The sequence below is a fragment of the Dicentrarchus labrax genome, unplaced genomic scaffold, assembly GCF_905237075.1.
Source record: "Dicentrarchus labrax unplaced genomic scaffold, dlabrax2021, whole genome shotgun sequence".
Classification (NCBI taxonomy): domain Eukaryota; kingdom Metazoa; phylum Chordata; class Actinopteri; family Moronidae; genus Dicentrarchus; species Dicentrarchus labrax.
The window spans coordinates 14956030-14973881 of NW_026136719.1; the positions used below are offsets into that span (position 1 = coordinate 14956030).

The following is a 17852-nucleotide window of genomic DNA, read 5'->3' on the forward strand; positions in this document are numbered from 1 at the left end:
ACAGCATTTTTGAAACAAGTTTATTCTAAACAGAAAAGTTTTGTCCAGTAAAATAAGAAAAATAACTCCATACATTAAAAGTCAGTATGCGTAAATCTTTAAAACTACTACTCAAACTGCTGCTAGAACATCCAAAATACAAAAGCTTAAACATACATATTTAAACTATAGTGCCGTGATATTATATATAAACACGTAGCTGTATGTTTACTAACTAAACTACAACAGTACACATGTATGACTATAATGACATTACTGCAAACAGTACTACAAAACCTAAGGATATTTGATGATCAAGATGATTATATGAAAGTTATGATATAACATTAGATAACAAGTAGTGCTGCAACTAACAATCATTGTCATTGTTTATTATTCTGCAGATTATTCAACAATCTAAAAGCCAAAGATATTCATTTGACTATCATGTATGACAAAGAAAAGCAGCAGATCCTCAAATTGAAGGAGCTGGAACCAGCGAATGTTTGGCATTTGTTCTTGGGAAGTGAGGATTAATTCATAATTAATTTTATGCTAATTTACTAATGATTGCAAACATACAGTCATGTGGCTTCACTGACAACATGTGACAGTTGGTTGATTCATACACAACAATCAGCTAACAAAACGGTTGGGAATAAAAAAAAAAGGTGAATTTCCTTTTAAACTTGAGGTAAAAGGGATTTGAGCTATATGTTATATCATTTACCTTGTACAGTTTGGTCTGATTAAGTGAAATGTTCAACGCTGCTGCCCAGAGTCAGAAGCAAAAGTGAGCAGTTTGAGAGTCTACTTCTTGCCACGGTAATGGGCACCGACCACCATGTAGCTGTCAGATGAGATGTTCAAACTGGGCGGCTTCGCTTTGTCCCTACAGACCCTGACCTCAGATCTGCTGACCGGTCCTCCTCCTCTGCAGGGGTCGTGTTTCTGCAGGTAACTTATAAAGGTCTCCCAACCTCCGCCTACGCGCACCATCACATGGCGCTCATTCAGCATCTGCAAAGGTGACACAAGACAGCACCAGTCAAGGAGGGAATGCTGGGAAATGAACAGTGCATATATTTTCCGGCTGATATATTGCCAGGATGTTTATGAATTCTCAATTATATGAAAAGCAGTCCCACCCTCTCCCCTCCACACACACACGCGCACACACACACACACCAATCTAATATTTACAAGCTTCTTATGCATGTGTAGCTCTGGCTATGAAAGGGAAATGATCTCTCGGATAGCTTTGTCAAAATCTCATTAAACCAAATGAAACAACACCTCGTGGCACCAGCTGAGCACACATGCAGGACTAATCCACATATGAACATGCATACACACGCACATGCAGTGACGCACAAAGGCACACCCACACAGATCTGCTACACAGAACCACCTAATAAACAGTATTTTACATAAAAAAGATGACTGTATAGCCAGTCTATCTGTTAGCAGTAGTTGCAGAGAGGTCAGCTGTATCTGAATCGACACATCCTTTACAGACAGCCGTCCTTACAGCTGAAAACCAACTGCTGCCATGGCAACGGCAGCCACAATATAAAGCCTGGGAATTAAAAAAAAATGAAAGGAGGAATTGAGATGAGTTGAGCGCAGACCCTCAACTCCCAGTAGACATTAACATTCCCAGGAGGCCTTGCAAAGCCATCCGTTGTCCTGTCAGCAACGGCCCACCCCCTCTTGCCTTATCGCCAATAAACCCTTCATTATGGAGCCATTAAGAATGTGATAATACAAGCAGATCCACTCTTCTTATGTGGGGAGGTGTGTGTGTGTCACGTGTATGGGATGGAAAAAAAATCAATGGTACAAGCACAGACACACGCGCACAGGCAGGCGACACAGACGGCGATAGAGGAAAGCCCAGACGTGGTCCGTCTCAGCTGTCAATCTGCAGATTAAAATGTTGAGGTTGACAGGGGTCAAGTCTGACATCCTGAATAAACCACTCTCCTGCCAGACATGGAGGGAATGTAATTCTGACTGATCTTCATTCTCAAAAAATCTGTCATCATCCAAAGTTGATTTTCAGTCAGTTTTTTATACAAGCTAGAACTTTGTACAAGCTTTTATATGATGTTTTCCTGTTGTTTTTTTTTATCAATCCTGTGTCACTTGATTGCTGGTTATATGGCTTTAAATGTGCTGTGTTTTGCATGCTCAGTTACTTGAATACATAGAGTTACAACATTAACTCATATATGTCTTTTAAATGCACATTTATACTTCCGAACTAACTAAAGCAAGGATGTGTTGTCATTAGCATACCAAACTAATCGTTCAATGAAAAACAGAGTCAGCATCTTTCTGTACTGTAATATTCAACACAAGCCCTCTTTGTCAGACAGACTCCTTTATTTCTGTCTCTACAACTACCCCCTCCCCCCTTCAGGTCTCCGTACAAAGTGTGCTACGTCTGCAGCCCATAACCCACCGGCTGGATTCCCCTGTGTCCTCCCTGGCAGCTACATTGATTCTCTCTCTCTTTCCGTTCCTGCTGAAAGATGCATGAGTGTACTCAGGGAAGAGGAGTCATTTAAACACCCGCCAGTAGGAGGCAGGCTTTAGCCACATCTGCTGCTTTTGATGCTGTTTTTGAGTACAGTCCTTGTAAAAATTTACAGTTAAGAGAAAACACTACAATATACGAGCTGATGGAGGCACATGTGTGTCTGTGTTGAAAAAAAAAGACGATTTTTGAGACTAAATACGACTCCCTGATTAAATTAAAGTAATGCATAACTTAGACTGCTTACACCAAACTAAGATGGTCAAAACGGGAGACATTATGCCTGCTTAGCATCAACATTTTAGCATCATCACTGCCTCCATTAGCATTTTGCTCAGAGCACCACTGTACAGCCTCACATATCTTAGTTTTGTTTATTAACATCACACAGTGTTTCATTTTGACGATTCAAATAACATAGCTTCCTCTATGTTCAACTTACTTACAAACTGATGACATTTGGGAATGATCTTTTCTACTTCTGTATGGTCAAAGGTCAGGGTCACCTAGAGAACAAAGACCCTGGAGCTTCTATGGAGTCAATGTCTCAAGGACACTTGAGAAAGGAGAAAGCTGAAAGGGCTGTCTGCCAAATGCTCTCTTTGGTCCTGATTTTGCTCAGGTAAAACTAGTGTTCAAAACAAAATGGTTTGTGTCTTATGTAGATAGCATGATAAGCAAAGAATTAATGTGGCATGATATTGTGTGGTGTTTGAATGTCTTTTCCTTCCATTGACACAGTCAGACAGTGTCCCTGCTACAAAGCTGAAGGAGAGCCTAATTGGGCACAGAGAAGAAAGAAAAGCCTTCCTCTTTTTTAACACCAAAGAATGGCGGAGCACTCCAGGGCCAGCATGACTGAATAGCCTCCAGAGGGAATAGAGAGGAGAGAGAGGAGAGAGAGGAGGGAGAGGGGGGGGTAGAAAGTTTACATGTGAGGAGGGGCGGTCATGCTCAGCCGCTCATTAACAAGCTGTCTGATTAAACCCCTCACTAATGACTGTGTCTCGGTAATCAATAGTATCTGCTCTTTAAAAAGGTCTGTACACATTGAATGGCACGCTCTCCTAGGAGCTGAACAGGGGTTATCATGGTATATGGTAATTGAGGATTATGGTGCGTTTCCCTGCACACATGTAGGCAGCTGTGAGCTTCAAGGTAATGGATGGAGTCAGGGTTGATGGGCTGCAGCGCTCTATTCACACAGCTGAGGTGTGTTTGCTTGTCAGCGCCAAGGAGAAAAGGAAAGGGAGCAGTGCAAGTAGCGTCTACAAACTAGCAATTATAGGTTGAAACTGACAGATGGACACGGAGTTATGGTGAAACGTTGTATCTGCAAAGCTGTATAGAGAAGGTGAGCACAAAAAGTCAACAGTCGAGATAGTGTAGAAAAACAGATCCTATATCCGATATTTCAATATAAAACAGATTAAAGGTGATTTTTCTCTTTACTTTACATTTAATTTTCTTTACAGAAACACATTCTGCTGACCTGGCCATAAACGAATAACATGCTTTAGTTATCACATCTTTATAGCCTCTCTTTGAAGTGCTGTTCAAACACATCCTCTTGTGTTATTGACAGGTCTGTTGTGAAGAAACAGGTGTTCTCTGTGACTTGAAAGGTAGCATTATTTTCTAAATGGGCAGTAAAAATATGTTGTCTGTCAACCAGTCAAAATGTAGCTGTAACTCTGTTTTAAGCAAACTGTCGCTGGCAGCATTGATTACCAGTTTTCAGAGTGTTGGGTCAATACAATTACCAGAGCCTTAAATGGGTTTCAACTAGTGACCAATTAGCCACCAAAGCTGTGATACACCTCTGTGTTTAATGTAGAAGATAACGCTGCAAGATCAGATCCTGTCTGTCTGTCTGTTTGAAGAACAATTTCAGGAAACCATTTTAGCTCTAATCCTTAAGATATTCCCAATGATATGGTGTTGGAAAATTGATTTTAAATTTACAGCATGTACAATTCATGGATTCATGAATAATGCATTCCTTAGACAATATACTTCAGGCAGTGGGCACTGAACATACACTGAAGCTGTTGTTCTATTTGTATGGATTCATGGCTGTATAGAGATAGTGAAGTGAAACCTTCATCTTATATTCAAAACCCTCTCCACATATGTGGACTTGAACTCCCCAGTGGGCTGCCATTTGAACCGCACACCACGGTCATATCTTTCTCAAAATCATCCTGAAAGAGACGTGTTTGTTTTTCCTTCGGGTTTGAACTCTTTGCTGAAGGTCTATGTGCTGAATAAAATCATTGTCAGCCTAGTCTTATCCTGACCATTGGTTGCCAAGCAACCCTGCCTCCCAGAAGGCCATTCCTCGAGCCTTTGTACAGGCGCATATGGGTGGTGCACGACTCCAGGAGGCTGAAAGGCACCTACGTCTCCATCCCAAATGATTGCAAATCAGTTGTTCTGACACGCTGCACTTGTTGCTGACTCAGCTGTTGATTAATAACCTGAAAGCCTTCGCACCTCACATCTTATTATGTGCTGTAGCATTTATGACTCATCTTTATTGGGTGAGCCATTAGATTTGGCTCATAATTTACACTTTATGGTATCAAAGTATCAAGTTATAATTAAACCGATAAGCTTTATTTTATAAAACCCACATATGAGAAATATTATCATCATACTAGTGGAGGAAAAATACATTTATACACTCATTTATTTTGCCTGACATGTTTTGTTGTGAAACATTGTTGCTGCCTGGATTATGTTCAGGGTATATTTATTATTTACATGGATTTACATATATTTTTGCATACAGGGTGGATGGTGGACATACAAAATGCAGGACTTTGACACAGGAGAATGTGGTTCACACCCTGAGTCTTGGTCAAATTTAGGAAAGGATTGTGGGGTTTTCTTTGTAAATTTCAATGAAATAAACACTTCCTGTCTCAGTTTCCCTTATTCTAAGGAAATGAAAACACAACAATTCATACATTCAGATGATTATACACTAATGAAAACATACCTATAAATATTATATTTTAGGTTACACACTGGACCTTTAAATATGTTGTCAGTGAACATTTTGCAGATACACCCCGAATTGAGATCTTGTGACTTGGGAGTTATGTTCATTAAGCTTTCCTTATTATGTTGATTAAAATGTACGCAATGGTCGGAACATGCTTACCCTTATATACAGAACTTTATCCCCAACGCGGTAGCAGCCTTTAGGTTGTTTCTCGACGAGGAACCTGGTGGGGCAGCTGCAGGGGGGATTTTCAATAATGTTTCTCACCTGGAACAAGTTAGACAGAGAGAGGGCAAAGTAAATACAAACAGTTTACACCTTTAACATGTGTAAGCTGAAATAAGATTCATTTAACTGGAAATAAAATACTCACAATATCATCCAAAATGTCGGTGGTGCCTCTGCTCCTCCGGCTTGTGGATTTGCTAGAGGAACGAGGAGTCGAGGCTACAGGTGGGGAGGTGATGGGAGGTGTAGCTGTGGGAGTGTGGTTGTTTATTGTGGTACATGAGACTCTGGCAGGGGATACCAGGGTTCGGCCTGGTGAGGGTGCCGACAGTGGAGTTGAGGCAGATGTGTTAGTGGTGCAGGATGAAGAGAACAAAGGTGTTTGTGTTGAGGCTGTGGTTGTACAAGGGTTAGAGGCTGAGAGGGACGACTGAGGAGGGGATAAACATGTAGGTACTGGGTTTGTTGTGGCTGATGGAAGATCAGAGGCGAGGGAGGCGGCAAGGGTTTCAGACAGACAGGTTGTGCTTGGAGTGAGGGGCACGGGTGGAGGAGGAGGAGAAGGAGGAGGAGAGGGGGCTGGGGGCAGGGAAGATTGTGATGGCGAATACAATGATGTAGGAGGAAAAAAGGAGAGACAGGATGATGGAGATAAGCACCCTGCCTCCTCCCTCTCTATCTCTCTCTCTAACTTCACCAGCCCTGGAGGCTCCACTCCATACCTGAAAGAGAGGTTCAACAAAATATATCAGCAACCGTACAGGATGAATCAACACTAAATCACACAGTAAAGGATAGTGATTCACAAGCAGGGGTATTTGAACCTCAGGGGATACTTCTGCAGTTACCAGGGGACAAGATTTTGAAATAGCTCAACTAATTTGAAAAATCAACAATTAGGGCCTTCTATTTATACTATTATTTTATTACTGTTTACATGTTGAGTCATTTATAACGTGACACCAAGTATAGTTCATATAGTTAATTAAAAGTAGCCTAATAAATACATGATTGAAGTAGATAGATAAACAGTTGAAATAGATAGCTAGATAGATAATGCATAGACTGAAATAGCTGAAAGTAACTGATACATTTAAAATAGTAAGCTAATGGTAATTGCTAAATGCTTGAAACATTCAGAAGCAACATGACCAAATAACGTAAACATTGACTGTTCATTGTATAAAAAAATACTGTAACAAAAAACTTTTATGTAATTAACAGTGAGTGGTGTCAATGAAAGGTTGCTTTTCCACTGCTCTTAAGAAAATCATCAAGAGTTTTCAGCTCAGTGTGATTCAATTGTGATTATCGTTTCAGGAGCTGTACCAGGGGTGGGGCAGTTGTATTTGTTTCTAGTTACCTGGCTGCAATCCGTCCCAGCTCCATCAGACACAGGCACACCTCCCGAGGTTGCTTGTGCAGGACTTCACACAGCACACGCACAAGGGGACAAACAAAGACGGCGGAGGGGTGGAAATGAAAAAAAAAAAGAAAGTCAATCATCTGAAAGGAAAGATGTTTCCGGAGATAAACTTTTGTCTGTGTCAAAAGAAAACCGGAGATTTCAGGAGGTACTCTGTTTCTATTGTGCATCTCTATCTTTGAAGCAGGAATTCCTGTGGGCTCTGGATGTGCAGCTGGGGGCATAAGGGCATGAAATCTTCATGAAAAAGTCAGCCTCTTCCTTCCAGTACACAGTCTATACGTTAAATAAAGGGGCTCTGTGCACTCAGTATGGACCAGAAGTTAGTTCATTTGCTAAGATAACAATTGGTTGAGCATGCACAACTTCATGTACAACTACAGAACAAAAAAGAAAAATGTAATGAGCAGAGAGAAAAGTCACTGTCAATAATGGTATTTTATTTTCATTCACCTGTATTTGAGATCCACCATTACATCATGGCTGCAGCAAGAAAAGGAGATGAGAGAAAAGAAAAAGAATAATCATCTGTGCCTTCATGTCACTGAGGCAGTAAACTGAAGTCTGTCAAAGTATAAGTTCACTCTCCCCATCACTCAATTAGTCAAGTGAAGTAGGTTAGTCTGCCTGCAGGGGGGGGCTTATTGTTGGTGGGGATTAACCTGCACATTATCATTTGCACGCATCTGCCTGCCTTGCATAGACATGCCCGAGTAAGAAGTGCATAGAGAAGAGTATGTTTAATGATACAGAACCATTTTAGTATGTTGACTGCAAGCTGTCTTCTCCTCTGGCACACAGAGCACCATACATGCAGAAGGTGTAAGTGAGAAATTATACATTGATTCAGTCACATTCAGCGTGATCGTTATGACTCATCTTGAAATCTTAATTTTCTGTATTCCCATTTTCTTCTGGCTGGTTTATTTTAATGATTATTGCTTTCAGTTAAAGAATAACATTTTAATTTTCATTAACACCACATTTAAATTTTAGATTGAAGTAAAATTGTCCAGGAATGATACCGCACATCTCATACCCAAGTTAAATTCCCCCTGCTCTAAATTCTTCATTTGCTTCTCTTTTTAAAAGCATTGAGTTATTTAAGTATTACAGGTTAAGACATTGTAAATCACCAAAAATATCTATTAAACAGAAAGTAAAACAACAGCACAGAAATAATATAATTTAAAACTAATTGCAAGTAAATGTGTTATTTTATTTTTTATAAATAAGATAGTAGATGTAGTAGATGTAATGTATTTGGATAAATGAGACATGTTATGAGTGTATCATATATATATAGACCTAGAGATTGAGGAGAAATGGAAAGACTGAAGTAGAAGTTCTATAACTATGTGTTGTTGTAGCACAACAAATAGACTGATGCCAGATACACACAAATACAAAAGTCTAGAAAGAGTTGTTTTTTTATTATGTCTGAAATGTCTCAATGAGGTCAAAGTCTAAATATTTTAGTTTAATCACCGACATACCACAAGTGAAGCGTGACATGATTCACTTGAGGCCTTTATTGGTAAACGGAAAGAAAAACTCCATGATGTTGGGCTAAATCTCTGATTTAACTCACCCAAATCCTCTGACTCAAACAGGTAAGCCTCATCAACGCCAATCTTTCGACACCAGTAGAGGAAGTTGGCAGTGTTGTCTCGGGCGAAAAATGATCCAGATGTTGCATCAGCTCGCCAGTGGATCACTCTTCTCGTGAACGGCTGTAATTGTTTTCAACACACATACACAAACACACAAATATATGTGCACAGACACACACAGAGGAAATGAGTTTGCATTAGAAACATGTTTTCTGCAAAAACACAATAATTGATTAATATTGGGTCATGCATTACAGTCTTTACAGTGCTTTAATGACAAACAATTATGCACATGCCATCTTTAATATTGCAGCTTGTTTAAATATGAATACAGTGAAAGCTACAGGTGAGGAGACAGAGGAGGCTTCCTCTTGCTCAGCCCTTCTACCAAATATGTGTCTATATGTGTCTATGAAGGAAAGATCAGGAACACCATCTTGTGCAAGGTGATGCTGAGTAATAGTTAACATGAACAGACATGGACGACTATTGTCTCTGTGTCCATCCACAGGCTTAAACATAACTGTAACAGCATATAACTGAGCCGAAAAAGGTGTTTTTAAAACCCTATAAGTCTAAAAAACTGACATCCTCATCATGACTTGAACTACTTTGTAGAGTCGTAAGTTCACCATTTCTTTTGGTGGAATAAAAGTATGTGCGTGGTGCGGTTTTCTGTTTTTCTGATTGCATCTTTGTGTGTGTGAAAGTGCACATGACTTGCAGCACCTTGCCATTGTTGGTGTGGATCATTTTCTCCTGCAGCAGCTGTGCCAGCTGACAGAGGATAACGCCATTATCCAACCTCTCCATCAGACCATCTGCTGTGAGGTCCACACCTGAGGATCCACACACAAACATTGAATTATTTACAGTAATAATTCATAGTTTCTACTCAAGGCTCAATGTTTTTCTTGTTGCCAATTGTCACAGAAAGACAAGACTTTATATAACTTGAGTGCACACTACCTAAAATATGTAATATTTATATGTGTATATATATATATGTATTTAAATACATATCAGCGCAAATGCATCAAAAATATGTTGTACTTCTTTCAGAAAGATAAAACACTGTCCACTACAGTTTTTAGTAGGCGGGATCTTCTAAACTTGAGGAAAGACAGAAGAAATATAAAACAAAAAGTAGGTGAAAATGCAAATGAGCTGAAAAATAATTAGCCTTATTACTGTATTTATTTGTCCAATGGCAACACCTTGGTTGATGAACTGGTAAACCCTCCTAAATACACATATAATCTACAGGCATATTGCAGTGTTCACAAATATGTTACAATATAATCCTGTTGTATAGGAAAGTTTAATATCACGAGAAAGACAATTGTTTACTGTTTAAATTTTGTCCTGGTTTATGGATTTACAAAATACCAAAAGTATGACTTTAACATATCAGTCCAAACACATTTTCATTTTTTGTAGCAGCAGCAGTCAGAAACTCATCCTGTTGAAGTCTTGTCATCTTCCAGACACCCTCCAACAGGTTGTGACATGTGCAGACCCTTTATGTTTTCCCCCACAATGCAGTAAAGTGGGATGAAACATCCCTTTCCCTGGAGTCCCAGCCACAGCTCCCCTCTCTAAGTAGGTTAATGCCTTTGTGTTTAATGTGACTGCAGCCTTTTTACCTTTTCTTCAAAGTAAAAGCCCCAATTCCAAACTCACGGGTCATTCATCAGATCTTGTTAATATTCATTAAATTAAGTTTTGAACTGACATTATCTCTTTTAATTCAGCCCAAAACACCAGTGGGTGTTTGTGAAAGAAAAATCATGTTTCCATTTCAGTTTTACAGACTTTTACAATAAAGTAACTTCCTGAATTTGTAGTGTAGTTAACATGAGTGTGGCATGAGGATCAATGGAGGAAAATTGTCTCACCCAAGAGTGTGTTGAGCCAGAAGGCCAGGTCTTCTTTCATGGGCAGCAGGCTGGCATCATGGCGGTAAGGCAGCCACTGGTTGTACTCCTGAGGACTGGTGAGGCCAGGCCCAGAGTGTCTGTTCTTTTGTCCAAAAAGACAGTTCATCCCCAAACCAGTTAGGTGTCTCGGGCTCAGGGGACTGTCAAGGCTGGTGTTCATCGTTCCCACTTCACTGTCCATGCTTCAGCTCCAATCGGTCTTTGACTGACCCTGGTGGACCAAGTAACAGGTAAGGTTTTGATTTTGACATCTTATATTAGTCTGAGCCTTGTTCAGGACTGTCTCATCCACTGTGTGGGAGACAGTTCCAGATGGCTCCATAGAAAAGCTAATTGAAGCACCAGAGGTACATTTGCCAAAACAAATAATTAGTCTTCACGTTGAAGTCTTTTTCTAGTAAAACTGAAAAGAAAAGACTGAAAATACTTCAGATAAAGTACGATGCCACACTAAAAAAACTTAAACAAGCGACACAAAGGCTTATCACATGTATTTCTATTCAAGCATGAACACTAACTGGTTGGTTTGACAAATGTATAACTGGTTAACCACCAACATACTGTGTTACTGAGGATCAGTGCTAATCAGTGTTACTGATGTGTAAACCAATGTTAGAGAAATGTAATCCTACAGCAGTAGTAGCTATTTTCCAAAGTAATTTTAGTGCAAAATTCCCTCTTTCTGTTTCAGACATGTTGCTTTGTTGAGATGTAATGGAGGATTATCATAATTCCGCACTAAAAACACTCAACAGTCTGACTGTTGAAGCTTCATACTATTTGGCAAAATGTTTGGGCGTGCCAGTGTTGTTAGACTTGAAAAAATGTGAAGCTATCCTTTAAGAAAGCAATAAATAATTAAAACATAATTGGTTTCTTAGAATAATAATGGTGAGTTCTGCAAACACAGAGCTGTCCTGCACATGTACAAAAGCAACAGTACAAGTTGAAACCACACTGGCTTCCATGCATAGACCTTATACACACAACCAAACAATATAATCATTAATCAAAGGGATTAAACAGACTGACTGGAGGTTTAATAAGATGTACAGCTACAGCCCTGAGCCAGTCTCTTGGTTCCGCTACATGGCTCATTTGCCTTGTTCCCAGAGCAGCCTCCATCATAAAGCTCAGCCCCATGCAGAGACATGCTCTGACTGCCAGTAATACTCACTGCTAATCAGCTCGAATTAAGACAACAACGCATGGAGTGGGTCACTGGGTCTGCTGGGTAATATACAGTAGAGACAGAGGCTTGGTTTGTGCCAGATGACTGACTTTAAAGTTTAATTGTAAAGTAACAAGAGTAAGCGGGCATTCAGACAGAGAACAGTCCTGCTTAAAAACAATGCAAGGGCCTGCGTTGGCGATGGCGTGTTGTTTAAGGTACCGGTGAGACATGAAATACAATCTAGGAAGACCAGTCTGAATAACAGTCTCCTTGTATTCAGATGCACAGAATACTAGGGGAAGTTATCAATGGCGACAATATATCGTATCCTTTGTTGCGACAACATAGCATGCTTATGTCTAGAGAGTATATTGTTGTTCAGCATCTTAGTTTAGTATATAAGCATTCTAACATTTACTAATTAGCACTGAACGATATGTACAGCTGATGAGAATGTAATTAGTTTTGTGGTCAAAACCAAAGTATAGGACAAATTCACATTTTGACCTCATGATGGCGCTAGATGAAGAGATCACCAAAACTACTATAATTCATGCTGAGGGGAACAAGAGTCAAATTTAAGGAAATCAGAAGTTGTTAAGATATTTCTGTCTGGACCAAAGTGGTGGACCAAATCACAGACACACAGACTCTACTATGGCTAATAAAAACCTCATCTCATCTAACAAAGACTTTATCTTTAGTAGAATAGTCAACAAGCACATCACATCTGGAGGGCAGATGTTTGGGTCCCAGACAGGCAGCATCGCAGCCGTTCATTTCTAGTTGTATACCACCTGTGTTTCTGCACTAAAGTACCTGTGGCTCGGTGTTGCAGCTCATCATTAGTGTAGTTTGTCGTGAAGTTGCCTTACGTCAGCAAAAACTTCAGAAAAAAAGATGACAAATCCCTCGCACAAGATTACAGAGGATGTAGGGCAAAGCCTTACACACAGTGTGCATGTCAGTGAATTCTGGGCTTAGGCTGTGTGAGACAAATGTGAAGATGTTATAGACATACGTTTCTGACTAGATATAGTGAAAAGGGTCTTTTGTGAACACATCATGTGGACGTGGGACAGCCTGCCAAGTTTGAGGCTGGTTTACAGGTTGACCAGCAGGGCATGAGAGCCTCTGTCTCTATAACAAAACATCCAGGTGCAATATTCACACCTCTGCTACAGGATGGCTCTGCTGGGAAGGGAAGGCAAAGGTCACCTATACTGGCCTAGCTCTCAGACACTAGCAGCCTTTATACTCCTGCACAGCTGAGGGTCCATGTCTGTAAACACACCTCACTCTCTCTCTCGACACACACACACACACATACATACACACACAGGTCCATGCATGTATCAGTGTTTCTATTCCACCTCATTAACTCTGCACAACCTTTAATGTTTCCAAAGTAAGTTCTGCTTCAGTGGTATTTCACAGCCTTTAATTGTGTTCTTCTCAATAAAAGCAAACATCCTCACTGTCTAACCGGCTGTTAGGGGGAAACAGCTAAAATTACACACCAGCCACCCTGAAAAATGTGTGTAAAATGACGGATCTGAGCTGACGCATTGGCTTAAATACCTGTACCTGCACTGTATGTACGTAAGATGACAGAGTGATTGATGATTTAGTGTTGGCCTAACACTGGTGTCTCCAGAGAATGAAACCAAAGCGCCTGTCTGGTAAACAACTAACTTCACAACTAGTTAACAAAATCCTGTTTCCTTACATGACAGGCGCTGCTCTTGTGTTTACTTTGGGGGGGGTTGAAGCAACAAATCTGTCACTGAAAGAATCGTGTCGGGAACATGTGTTTCATGAATTTCAGTATTTGCTGTTTGCTGTTACTCTATAACCTGCAGGCTTGTGCATTGTCCTTTGAATCTTATCAGCATCCACTCTGTTTGAAAAAACTATTCATAAAATATCAAGATTAATAACTTCAAGTGGATGTCCAACAGCACTGCTGGCAGCAGTAGCATCGAGTCAATGATCTGCTGTCTCAGGTCTCAGTGTCAGTAATGTAAAACTAGTGAATGGATATCAGGTATTGAATGAATACAACTGCATAGTTGAGGTATAGGCTTCAGCTATATAGTGGTCTTCTCACCCCATGGCTTTCCTTCAGCTGCTCCTAGACTAAATAAACCTCATATCAACACAGGATGGAAAGGTCCGCTGCCTGCTGCTGTTTACGCACCCTGAACAGTGGAGACTCAGTGTGCTCCAGTGAAGCACAATAAAATACAATTTTGGCACCAAGATTTAAAAAATAATCTCCCATTGATTGTTTTAGTGTTAATGAAATAAAATAAACAACGTTCACATGAACAGTCTGTTCACTGACTGAGTTCTGACTCAACTTTTAGCAAGTGAGGCCTTGAAGTGTCAGACACTATGAACATGTTGGAGGATTCACTTCTGCAGGGATGTAGCCTACTGAGCGCTCATGTTTCAAAACTCACATTCAAACAAGGGGCAGATCTAAAGACATATCTGGTGGCAAGAGGGTGGAATGAAGACAGAAATATATACTGATTTAATCGCAAACAATCACGTATGTCAATATTTGCTTGGAAAAGCCCCAAATAAAGACATTTTAACTCAAAAACATGAGATTATTGAGGCACATTAGTAAAGCATTGAATAGAAATATCTAAAGGTGACATCAGAAAGTCATAATACAAATTTTACTTGCAGCACCTTGCCAAATACATCCATTCATTTAACTTAAGCCTTAGTCTAAAATATGGCCATAAAAGATCATTACATTATGTGCTGATTTCTGTTTTTTAATGTGTTTTCTTTTTATTATTCAATTAAATTTAAATGACAGCAACACTGGGGTAGAGAGGCAATTTTTACCACCCCTCTAGGTACCCCCCGATTCAAACACATTTATTTTTCTGACTACCTGCATGGCAAAGTTTCTTTCTGTTTTAAGAACAGCTTATTCTAGAAAAAATATATATTATACATTTTCACTGTACACACAAACAAACATTTTGAGACCTTTAAATTGTACAATTGGAGAAAAACACAACACATTGAACAAACAAACAATTGTACAATTACATAAAAACACAACTCATTGATGAGAGTTAAATCCCAAAGCAAAATTCGTTATAATAAGTTATTATCCCCGTTTTAAAGAAAAAGGATAATAATATTCTACATTATAACAAACACGTTAAGTGTTTTTTTTTCAAACAACATAACTTTAACTTTGGTAGAAACAGTGAAGTAACCCACATTAATGAAGGAGATTGTAATGATGAATAATCCATGTAATTGCAATTATAACATCACATTCCTAACTGTTACATATAATAAAATCCATAGCAGCTGTATACTTACAAACAGGAACAGGAACGGCAGGATTCTTCAAAAGATTTTCTGTTTCATAAAAGTTTCTTCACGGTATCTTCTCGTCTATATTTCTCCTCTCACACACGCGCACATATCTCTTACAGCCAGATGTTTCCTTCAGGTTCTCCACATGTTGTATAAGGACACAACGATGTAACAAGTGGAGGCTGCCGTCGCTTTTCAAACTAACTCTCCTCTACACGCCTGCAGGTTTGTGGTGTCACCTTACAATGTAGCTGACTGAGGACAAGAAAAAAAACATCTTAGCGGTTGTTGTAGTTTTTTTTTTTCTTTTGATAAAGTTCTGCTTGAAAACTTTATCCAACATATAATAAGAAAACTACGAGTAATAAAACCATTCAAATCCGGCCTAAGTCGAAGTTTACTGATGTGTTTCTTTTTGTAGTTAAATGCTGTGGACAGCAAACACGAAGTAAACTTGGTTTCCGAAGCAAGTGAAACAGTATAAAAACTGCTCATTAATACACTGAATTTACTGTATTCATAAATTACAGTGCAGACTACTCTTGTGCACTGTAATTTATGACTGGATGTGTTTGATGTTGTTTTTGTTGATAATTGTTCAATTAAAATACCATGGTTGATATTATATCAAGTTCTCAGTTATCTGACATTTTATTACTCAAGTTATTTTTCAAATGGGGATGAGGTGCACCTTTAAATTCTAAAAAAAGGGCTTAGAAAGAAGGTAAATTACATTACAAGGATTTTTTATTACTTTTCCATGTAGATTTTATGAAGTCTTGGAATATGTCCACAATATTTACCAGGTTAAAAGAATAAAATAGGAGCATATCAAGCACATTAATTCATTAATTTCAGGGATTATAGAGAGGTGAAGTTCCTCTTCCGGTGTCCCCTATGGGATCTTATTTTGGAAAATATATGTACGGTGGTCAACAGCAAGAGACAATTTTTATCCTATTTGGATTGTGCCATGAATTACACACTACGTTCATCAATTTAAAAGATACTATTGCAATTTACTAGAGCCGCAGTTTGTCGCAGGTTTGACCAACACCAACATGGCTGTCCCTTGTGACTTTATCTTAACTGATGTGTTTTATTCAGCAACTACTGGTCTTTTTATCAGCCAGGAAGTTTGACTGCATGCTGAAACACAGGCATTGTAGCTTCAGCGTGGGAGAGAAAGTCACGATATCGCTAATGTGACTTTTGGGTGTCTTTCAAATTACGAATTTTCAGGTCAACATTTTGACTTTCTCACTTTCTTGACTTGCAAAGTCATCTTTTACATTTACAAACATCGTATCTGTAATTCATGGCACAATCCAAATGAGATCTCATCTTGTTAAGTACCGTACATTATTTTTACACAAAAAGCTCCTTTTCTGGTCCACCTGAAGGGGGCGGACTTTGCTGGCATGCATTGTTGTCTGCTACAGTGTCATTACTATCACTACCACTGGATGGTACCAAAGTGAGACATATAATCATACTGTACATAGTGCTTTTAAAGTCCGAATGAGTAGGATTTCCCTAAACAACAATATATAGACTCTTAATAATAATTCTCTCTGCTCCTCTCAAGCATCACTTATGACCCACTAGAAGTGTCTGTATCTGCAGAGAGATCCTGCCCTCTGTCTGTATTTTCTTATTTAGCTGTATTCAAGCATTTCTGGGTGTCAACCTTTGGGCAGTGGGTGTCTAGTCCTTCAGCCCAAACAGCTCAAAAGGTGTGAGGTTGGAACTCTATGAAGACGTGGGAAGCAGGTGCCAGATCGAAGATCCAAGAGAAGCCGCTGAACCGGGGAGGAGGGGCCAACTCTGAATATTATGTTTCCAAACCGCAACCAACAAATCCTACTCATTCTGCCTTTAACTTAGAGACTGCAGAGTATGATTTTTATAGTTACTATGCCAGTTACACAAGTGAATTATATAATCGTTGCATCACAAGCCTCAGTGGCATTCTTACTAATAACCTTAATTAAGCGTACCACTTGTGCACAGGAGGTTGCATATATGCAGAGCAGATGATATACTGCTTTATGCATATTTATACAACTGCTTATGTTACAGTTTTCTTTCAGCTGGATAAAAATGTTGAACTTCATCTGGTGACTCTATGCTCTCTATTAGGAACTCTGTAGAGGTCTTGACTTACCCAGTAATAAGGCTGTTTGTGCAGATTCTTGTCCCCACGTCTTATCTGCTTACCAGCAAACACACACTGTTGTTGTGAAGAGCAAGTCCAGAGGAGGAGCTGACTGAAGAGGAGCAGGAAGTAGGAGGAGGCTGGTTTGAGCTTGTAGGATTGAGTGAGTGCCCTTTGCACTACCTGCAGCAGACCGCAGGCTCTCCACTGGCAGCACTTGTTTATCTGAGTGTAAATATGAGTTTCTTTGTTATTAGTACATTTATGTTTGCAGTATCAGCAGAAGGGCTACACCTTGGACAGATCACCAGTTCATCACAGGGCTGAAACAAAGAGACAAAAACAGCTATTCACGCTCACATTCACACCTAGCAATTTAGAGTCACCAGTTGACCTAACCTGCATGTATTTGGACTGCGGGAAGAAGC

At 39.5% G+C, this 17852-nt stretch overlaps 1 protein-coding gene across 2 annotated transcripts; it reads right to left on the reverse strand.

The window, feature by feature from the left end:
* Positions 1-2: 2 nt before the first annotated feature.
* On the reverse strand, positions 3-17524 carry gas2b (growth arrest-specific 2b). 2 transcript variants are annotated; one of them, XM_051379135.1, is made up of 9 exons: positions 17434-17524; positions 15270-15521; positions 10697-10949; positions 9528-9637; positions 8777-8918; positions 7123-7186; positions 5905-6481; positions 5691-5798; positions 3-999 (listed from the first exon to the last, which is right to left on the reverse strand). In XM_051379135.1, the coding sequence occupies exons 3-9, from the start codon at positions 10917-10919 to the stop codon at positions 790-792; spliced, it is 1434 nt and encodes a 477-aa protein (XP_051235095.1). In that variant the 5' UTR covers positions 10920-10949; positions 15270-15521; positions 17434-17524; the 3' UTR covers positions 3-789. The 2 variants fall into 2 exon arrangements, with proteins under 2 accessions (XP_051235095.1, XP_051235096.1); XM_051379136.1 differs by lacking the exon at positions 15270-15521 and having other exon boundaries at positions 17434-17509.
* Positions 17525-17852: the final 328 nt, after the last annotated feature.